The following is a 9195-nucleotide window of genomic DNA, read 5'->3' on the forward strand; positions in this document are numbered from 1 at the left end:
AAAACAATTAAATAAATATAAAACGCGATGATGTATTACACACAAAACGTGTGTGAATTTCTTTGCTAAGAACTTACCCAGTAATATTTCTTTAATACGGATCAAACTCTTGATTCCCAATGTGGTCAATAAATATCTCCTGGGGTAGAACACCAGAAAGATCAATATGAAGTTAAAATATGGCCTTATTCACTGCAGATCATTTTACTGATAACGTATTACCCATGTGGTTGATTTATAAAGGATGTTTTGCCTAAGAAGGATGCACTAATTTTAAGCACTACAGAACTTTTGGAAATATGCAGAAATGATACATTATATCATCAGTCTTACACAATATGTATAGGTTGCACTGGTCACCAGTTTCTTTCAAGTACAGGTGTAGTGTTAGAAAGCGGTACATCGTCAGAATGTGGTACGTGTACCAAAACTTGATCCGTGTAATGTCGAAAAACGGTATGTTGTCACATTGAAAGTGGCACACTGCCAGATTTATCTGATGGGTGTTTTCCTATTGTCAAACAGAGGTACTTTTACCATTAATTATATTCTTTGCAAACTTAAACTGGAAACAGACAATCAATTTCTCTAAAAAAAAACAATTCACAACAAACACAAAATGAATCCACCACAAAGTTGCACAAGTAAAAAAAAAAAACATGTACAAGACCCAATGTATTGCATATGACAAATATTTGCATACTATTTTCTTAATGGTGGAAAAATATCATAAATTACATTAACAACCATGTAAATGACTAGAAAATATGATAAATTAAAGTTAAAAAGTAAAAGACCAAAATCAGCATAACGTATCAGATCTGAATGGGCACTTCCGTGTTTTCTAAGCGGAAGTTGTTTAAGCATGCGCGAGCTACCACTGTTTATCCGCGTATTGTGTTTTGTTAAACCAGCCAAAAACCTGTACTTACATTTAAGACTTAAATATATATTACAAAAGCATACATAAGTGCTATACATTTATTTAAAATAAAAAAATAACATAGTTAAGTAATGTTATAAACGATTTATTTATTTATGTATGGGCTTTGCTTGTTTTTCTTCTTACAGTTTACAAGCACTGCTGTTTTTTATGTGATGAGATCAAATGCGATCCACGATTTATTTTATTTTATTCAAAGTAAAATTAAATTGTCCTGAACTGTTGGCGTACAATCTATAAAACAATAAATAAAATAACACGTTCTAATTATATTTGTACTGATACAGTTCTTAATTTGTTACAAATTTTTTTAAAAAAGCGTTTTATTTTTCCCTATTTTACAATTAAACAAGAACCCCGGTCAAATGCATACGAGTGTCATTCATCTGTAAGAATTCCACATTAATCAGTCCTGAGGAAAGAAGTAGCAGGATTTGCTGAATGCAAGTGTGCACATTTGTGTGATTTGTCATTTTATTGGATGTTGAGCTTCTGAACAAAGTCACGCCCCTTGGGGAGAGCGTGGTATAGTATGCAGAGCATTGTGGTGATTGAAGTCCTGCACTGATGACGACCTTCATCGAGAAAGTGAGTGAGAGGTCCAGGGGGACGGTGCAGTACAATTAGCAGGAGTTGACAGGGAGAGGTTAGTTGGACAGCGTGAAATTCAAAGGTGTTAACAGAGAGTGAGGAGAGGTCAGAGGGGACAGAAAAGAGTAAGGAGGGAGAGAGAAGACCAGTCCCACCTCCCCGTCCAGTGAGACGTGGAGTATGGGACAGGACGTGGAGAGAGGGCAGGGCAGCAGGAGTCAGTGTTAACAGGAGAGCGCCAGGTTTCAGTGAGAGCAAGGAAATCAAGAGAGGGGTGGGAGGCAAAGGCAGAGATGAAATCAGCTTTGTTAGCAGAAGAGTGACAGTTCCAGAGGGCACCAGAGAGAGTGGGAGGAGAGTGGGAGGGGAGAGAATGGGAGGGGAGTGGGAGTGGGAAGGGAGAGAGTGGGAGGAGAGTGGGAGGGGAGAGAGTGGGAGGGGGGGAAAGGCAGAGGGATGACATTAGAGGGGTTAGGGGAGCAGCCGCTGAGAGAGGACAGAGGGCGGGAGTAAGAGGACAGAATAACAGGGATGCAAGAGACAGTCATAGCAGGATAGGTGAGACAGACAGGTACAGTAGTAGTGGGAGCAGGAGCGGTGGGGGGAGGGTACAGACCTGTCTAGTAGTTGGCGTCTTCCAGAGCGCTGCTAGGGTTGGATTTTCTCCAACGGACTCCCACACCCAGACTCCCAGCTCTTAGGTAGAGAGGCTCTTCTGTTGGCTGCCGCACAAATAGACTAGCTGACTCCAACCTCTATTCAATTGAACCACACTCACCTGGTACTAATCACAAACAGAAGATCAACTAATTAAAACAACACCACCTTCATAATGTTACTGAAATACAGCTAATGTTAATTACTTGAAGCAGGATCACTTACCTATCAGCCTCTGACTCTGACTCTGGTTACCTGTAGACAGATGTTTTAAAAAAAAGCAAAATTTGGCTGGAAAACCGCCAATCTGGCAGCCTGGAGACAGGCGCGGCATTTTGCCGCCTGTATGGCTGCCATTGCTTTCATATGGTGTTGGACAGATCAGCGCAGGATGATACGTGAGTCCCACGGTGACGCTGAGCGGTACCGCTCAAAGCGAATCCAGAAAGATTTTTACTGGCTGCCGCGCGGTACCGTCGGTGGATTAACCAATCACATCCAAGTAATGACAACACGTGCTTGCCAGGAAAAATCATGAATGAAACTGCTGTCTACGGAGGTGTCCAAGCACCCTGAAGTGTTTGATCCCTCCCATATTTCATAAAAGGACAGGCAAGTCAATATTTTAGACATCACCCCTGATAAGCATCCTTCCTGCCTTTTTAAAAATTATTTCTGTAGTTAACTACTCTTTTTACTAAATAACTGGCTGTAAAAGGATATATTTTCTAACATTTTAGTAGTAGGCTACTTGCTGTCACCAACATATTGTATTGTATGTTCCTTTGCTAAGCTCAGATCGCTCATTTCATACACTTGCTTATAGATGACAGAAAAACAACATTGAAAAACAAACCACTGTTTTTATTTAGTAGATTATATGTGACATTTTGAAATCTAACATGAAATACTACACTACTATTGTAGTTTCCGGTAGACTTTTGAGAGTATTAAATAAAATATCGAAATTATGTTGTTTTTATTATTATTATTATTATTATTATTATTATTATTATTATTATTATTATTATTATTATTATTATTGTTTTAATTATGTCTGCATCCTAATATTGTACAGGTGATGCAAAACTTTTGGCCATATATGTAAATTATATTTGAGTACATAGCCTACGGTGTGGTGCTGACAACTACTGTACTGTAGTACCGCGTAGTCAGCGTCGTGAGCAGAGCTGACATACCGAGGTCACACTGAGGCTTCAAGCACTAGCTGCAGTATTTATATGACTGCTTGGTATTTACTATTCAGCCTCCAAATCCATGTTACACGGCAAACCAACAGAGAAAATGAGAGAGTCTTTTGTACTTTACCAGAATTATTACACGAGCATCAGCATTGATGATGCAAAAAAAAGAAAAAACAATCGAGGACACGACCTCGGTGTCCTCATAGCTAGTGACGGCCACGCACGTAGTGCACACCGCTCCTGTATGTCCGGGTGCAGACTAGCGGTACCGCACCGTGACGTCTCCTGCAGTGGGGCGCTGCGCTTGTCTATCCCGGGCTTAAGGCAGGCAAAATTAAATACAGTATTTGGATGCTTTCTTCACTAAGATAACTTGCCTTTATAACCACAACACATACATACAATAAAATGAGACGTTTATGTTTACCTGAATTTTAGATACGAGAAGTTGAAATCCATCTCAGTGGCAAATATAAACTTAAAAGACTACACTTCCCAGAAACCATTTAGCCAGTTCCAGGAAGTTCATTTATTGTTGAGCTATCCCATAAATCCGCTCTCTGCTCTTTCAAAAAGGAAGGTCGGCTGAGAGATTGCAAGTGTGTGAGAGAACTTGAAATACAAAATAAAATAGTCATGCTTGGCCAGGCTGTCCGCAGGTTCACCACGTCTGCTATTCGCAGGTCTCATTATGGAGAGGGACCGGGAAAGGTAAAACTGAGCTTTGTGTGGCAGTTTTAATTTTAAATGAAAGAGAGTTCCGGTTAAGTTATTTCAGGCCTGGTGTAAAGGCCAGGCGCTGGAGGTCAAAGTTAGGGTGTTTATAACCTATAAGAAATAGAACTAATCTCAACAAAATACCTACTGATGATTGTTGTTCGTGTTGTATTTATAAGTGTGTTAATTATTGCTGAAGAGTGAAGGAGAGGGGTCGTATAATTCGGTACAGTAGCATTTACAATAACAGCATTATTAATATAACAGTTCAGTTAATGCAATAATAGCTTGTATGTTTGTATTTACTATTTAATAATATATTTTTTCCATTGGCAAAAGGAATGTTTTACCAGAAAATAGTGCAGAACATTGAAATGCATATGCTAAGGATTTCGCAGCCTTCCTAGGGCAGTTACTGTATTGCACCTAACACACTGATAGTGCCTTGGCACTTGAGCGTCACACAGAATAGCAAAATGCAGGTTTGAATTGATTCAAACTACTTACTGTACCCGAGAATGAATTTGTTTTAGTTCTGGTGACACTTAAATAGAATGAATGAAAGACACGTTTTGGTACATATGATGCGAGCTTCTATGTATGATTTATTCAATGAAACTGTAAACACTTTCTGATGTACCAGACGTAGTATCTGACTAGTTGTCTCCCTGCCCTGTAGAGAATGTGTGTCATTGCTACATGCAGTGGACTATTCTGATCAACAACTAATACATCTCCCCCGATACATATTTACTTTTTGACTTGAGTGGCTAGCCATGGGCAGCCAAAGCCTGTAGCGCCAGGCAGTGGAAATGAGGTGTCTGGGTAATCGGCAATGTCTGGTTTTATGTTCAAGGGTGAAGACCGTGTGTTAAACTAAATCTTTCAATTTCAAGTTTTGCGTGTATCAGATTTGTTTTGAGGGGGGTAAATAAAGTTTATTTATTATTATTATTATTATTATTATTTTTATAATAATAATATATATATATTTTTTTGCAGAACCTTCCTTTCTCTATTGAGAACAAATGGAGGCTGTTGGGGATGATGGTCGTGTTCTTTGGTAGCGGATTTGCTTTCCCCTTCATTGTTGTCAGACACCAGCTGCTGAAGAAGTGAAGAGTTTTAATGTTCGTTGGATAATATACCAGGCAAGTTTAGTTGATTTGCCATGTGCCTCACCAGGTGTCGCAGGCACAGGGTTCCCCCCAGGAATTCTGTACAGCTGGGTGGTAGAACAGAAATTTATTGAGCTGATTGCTTCATTTAACATTATTTTATTTAAGTTTTCAGGGCATTTTGTTAATGCACGTCTTTTTATTTTTCGCTGTTCTACGTTTTTTGAATGCAACTGTTCATTTTAACCATTTTTTTTAACACAACAGTACTCGCACACACGTTTTGGTCACCATCATAACCGTTGCATGAAACCGCAGTGTAATAGTCCAGCACCTCTGCATTTAAGCATTTGTATTTCAGCTAACAAGTGTTCAGCTGATATCCCATACAACCTTTATACATGAACCCCCAATATCTGTCTCAAGCACCTGGGTACATATTTAAGATATCACAACAAAAGGAATATGCAGGGGGTTTTTTTTATTTATTTTTTTTAGGTGCATGTGTATAACTTATGTATTATATATCACCTTGCAGTACAATAATACGACAAAAAAATCGACAATGATACCCAAAAATAATCTTAATATTTTTTAACAAAGTAGTCGATGCAAATATAGTATTAGGCAGTGGATTGTGCTGATCGCCAGCTTATTTTGAAAATCCTGCATTTGTTGTCACTATTTTTGCTTTGAAAATAATCAGCTATTTTTTTAGCAGTCATTTTAACGTTTTAGCCTCTTGAAGTGCTTAACACACAAAAGCAGCCCCTTCAACTCTCTGATTGGTTAAATGTTGTGTCAAGACGTAACACAGCTGTCATGTGGTTCCAAGATTTTTATTTTTTTTTCACCCAGCAACGCACAAATGATCTAGTCTGCATTTTCATAGAGAAATGCAGCTGCTGTGCCATCTCTGAAACGTTTTAACAAGTGTGTAAAATACCCTTTCACACAGCATGAAATTGCGCAATCTATACCGGTGTAATACCATCATAACCCTTTCACACAGCCAAAGAGATTGCGTGAGTAGAACTTTCAAACCTGTCAATCAACAGAATGTTCTCATGGCAACAGCAGACTGTTCTCGTGCAATCTGAAACACTGACAAGACCTAACACATGCACGCAGTGCTTAATTTGTAAAGAAAGAGGTGCCGGGGTGCAAGCAATGACAATAATACCGACCCTAAGAAGCGCATATTCAAAATCATAACATGTTTATTTGAAAGAGTATTGTACGTACTTGTTAGATGTTTACAATCACGTATTGTACATCATATACAAAGTAGTAGTGCATGCAGAGAAATTAATTGAAGGCAACCGCAGGACAAATAATTAAATAAAAAGCCTGTATACATGTTTTGGTATGGTTTTGCATTTAAATGTTTTAAAAAAACAAACAAATTAAAAGGCATTCAGAGGCACGCCAGAAGGACGACATTGATAAACAAACGCACCTCAACACGAACATTGGTTTGACTCACGGTTTGCACTATTATCAGCGATGTGTCTGCAACAGAAGCTGCTGGTAGATTACAAAAACGATTAATTAAACTTAGGCTAGGTAGTTGTTAACTTAGTATGTTTTTATTCTCTAATTAAATTATATTCATTGAAAAAGGCAAGAGAACCAGATTGTTATTAATTTTATTGTTTTGGTTTCATATAATATAGTAGGCTAATGTTCCTAATGAAGTAGGCTACAATATTTTTTTTCGTTAAAGTTGCCGTTCTTTGAAATTAATGTTGAGCTTTCATATTTTGCTGTATACTACTCATTTAATCAAACCAAGTAGTGTAAGAAGTTGCTTGTATCGTTCATGACGTTTTTCAAATCAAACAAGCTTATTTGTGTATAAAAAAAAAAATGACAATAGAATTGCAGCCAGTGTCATCTTACTTAAAGGCACTCAAGCTGAAATCGTAAAGTAATTTAAAGTAGGCTACAAGCGTGGCAGTGGACTGTCTCACTTTAGCGCACACACAATAACTTGCAGACTTAATGCAACTGTGCTGAGAGTTTAAAAATAAAGCATTTTATGAGAGTTTTAACTAGAGGTACCGGTGCAATGACTGAGCGGCCAGAGGTTCCGGGGCTGTGCCCGACACAAACTAAGCACTGCATGCACGCCCCTTGCCTACCTACGCTATAGTGACGTGGCATGTTGACTTTGAAACCACACCCACTATAGCGCTTCAGTGGCATTGTGGCCTTTCACACAGGCAGTTATGACGATTCAGTGCCAGTGCTCTGAACCAACTCGCAAGGTGGTTCACAGACAGCATAAAATGTGACGCTTCTGTAGTGGTATAGGCAATTCACACAGACCTAAAGCTGCTTCAGTGGCGGTTCTGAACCGTCATAACTCCTCTGTGTGGGGGCTCCTGAGTGGCGCATCCAGTAAAAGCACTTGCGTAGAGTGCCGGATGCGCCCTATAGTCTGGACGTCGCGAGTTCGAGTCCAGGCTATTCCTTTGCCGACTGAGGACGGGAGCTCCCAGGAGGCGGCGCTCAATTGGCCGAGCGTCGCCCGGTGGGAGGGAGGGTTAGGTCGGACAGGGGGTCCTCTGCTCACCGCGCACCAGCGACCCCTATAGTCTGGCCGGGCGCCTGCGGGCTTGCCTGTAAGTTGCCCAAGAGCTGCGTTGTCCTCCGATGCTGTAGCTCTTGGGTGGCTGCATGGTGAGTCTGCATTGTGAAAAAAAGTGGTCGGCTGACGGCACACGCTTCGGAGGACAGTGTGTGTTCGTCTTCACCCTCCCGAGTCAGCGCAGGGGTGGTAGAGGTGAGCTGAGCATAATAAAATAATTGGCGATTCCAAATTGGGAGAAAATAATAAAAATAATTGGCAACGACTAAATTTATAAAAAAAATAAAAAAAATAACTCCTCTGTGTGAAAGCACCTAAATATTAATTCTAAGTCTAGTTTTTGTGATGATCCCATTTAGATGGATGATATTAATTTTTCCTATTCTGTCTTTTAACAGGTCTGCTTTACCTTGGAACGTATTTATCCTGCAGATTACCGACTTCATGAGCAAAAGTCAATGTTGGAATAATTTGTCACGCTGGCTGGCTGTGTGTTTGTAAATAAACTTACTACATATGAATACAACAAGTCTGAACAATTTATTTCCAATTGAATAATATCTGAATCAAGGTGAAGGTGACCCACTTCCATAAATTCGCAAGTCTGATTACTTGATTTCTCTAAGGTGTGTCTTGGTAACTGTTTTTCTAAATTAATGCCAAAGGGCATCTATCCAGGATTCATTGGCTATTGTAGAGGAAGTATCATACAGCAGTGGATGGTACATTTTAATTTCTTTAATATTCAAGATGGAGACAATTTTCACAGAACCCGATTAGCACTAATCTTGGGCTGCCTAATTGTACTTGCCTGTGTAACCAGGTGTATAATTTATGATGCAATGCAACGGTTCCATGCTGTAAGTCCTTCTCTGGTCTACCAAAAAAATTCTAAACTTCTGCTTGGGGATGTAGAATGAGTTGTCCGATTTACTCCACTCCGACCACTTTACTTACAAAATAACTCCCTGAATGCAGTGACGCAAAACATGCTTAGTTGTGACCTTTGCTGTAATAACTATACATCAGATGGACAGATAATTAAAATATTTAAAAAAGAAATGGTGTTTTGAGAGAAAAAAAAATGCAAAAAATGCATGCCCCTACTCTTAATTGATAGGTTAAAAACATAAGTAACATTACTATTTTTGTTATGATAAAATATCATCTGTGTTGTAGCCTAATAGTTGCAGCATGTGTCTACCAGATTGTTAAGTGAAGGGACTAGCTGAAATGGTGCTCTACCTGACTTCTTTTCTGTCCTTCATCATGTCCTCCAAGTTTGACCTTTTTGTAGGAGATGTTCCATCTGGAAGATTTCTAGCATGGGGTTGGTGTCAAATAAACCACCCAGGGCATGTAACTCAGCTG

The 9195-nt window shown here is 39.3% G+C and overlaps 1 protein-coding gene across 1 annotated transcript; it reads left to right on the forward strand.

Annotated features, from left to right (window-relative positions):
• The first annotated feature begins 3939 nt into the window (after positions 1–3939).
• On the forward strand, positions 3940–8353 carry LOC131697524 (cytochrome c oxidase subunit 7C, mitochondrial). The gene is made up of 3 exons (XM_058986911.1): positions 3940–4107; positions 5116–5264; positions 8223–8353. The coding sequence occupies exons 1-2, from the start codon at positions 4033–4035 to the stop codon at positions 5230–5232; spliced, it is 192 nt and encodes a 63-aa protein (XP_058842894.1). The 5' UTR covers positions 3940–4032; the 3' UTR covers positions 5233–5264; positions 8223–8353.
• Positions 8354–9195: the final 842 nt, after the last annotated feature.

This window comes from Acipenser ruthenus, chromosome 2 (genome assembly GCF_902713425.1).
Source record: "Acipenser ruthenus chromosome 2, fAciRut3.2 maternal haplotype, whole genome shotgun sequence".
NCBI classification, from domain to species: Eukaryota; Metazoa; Chordata; class Actinopteri; order Acipenseriformes; family Acipenseridae; genus Acipenser; species Acipenser ruthenus.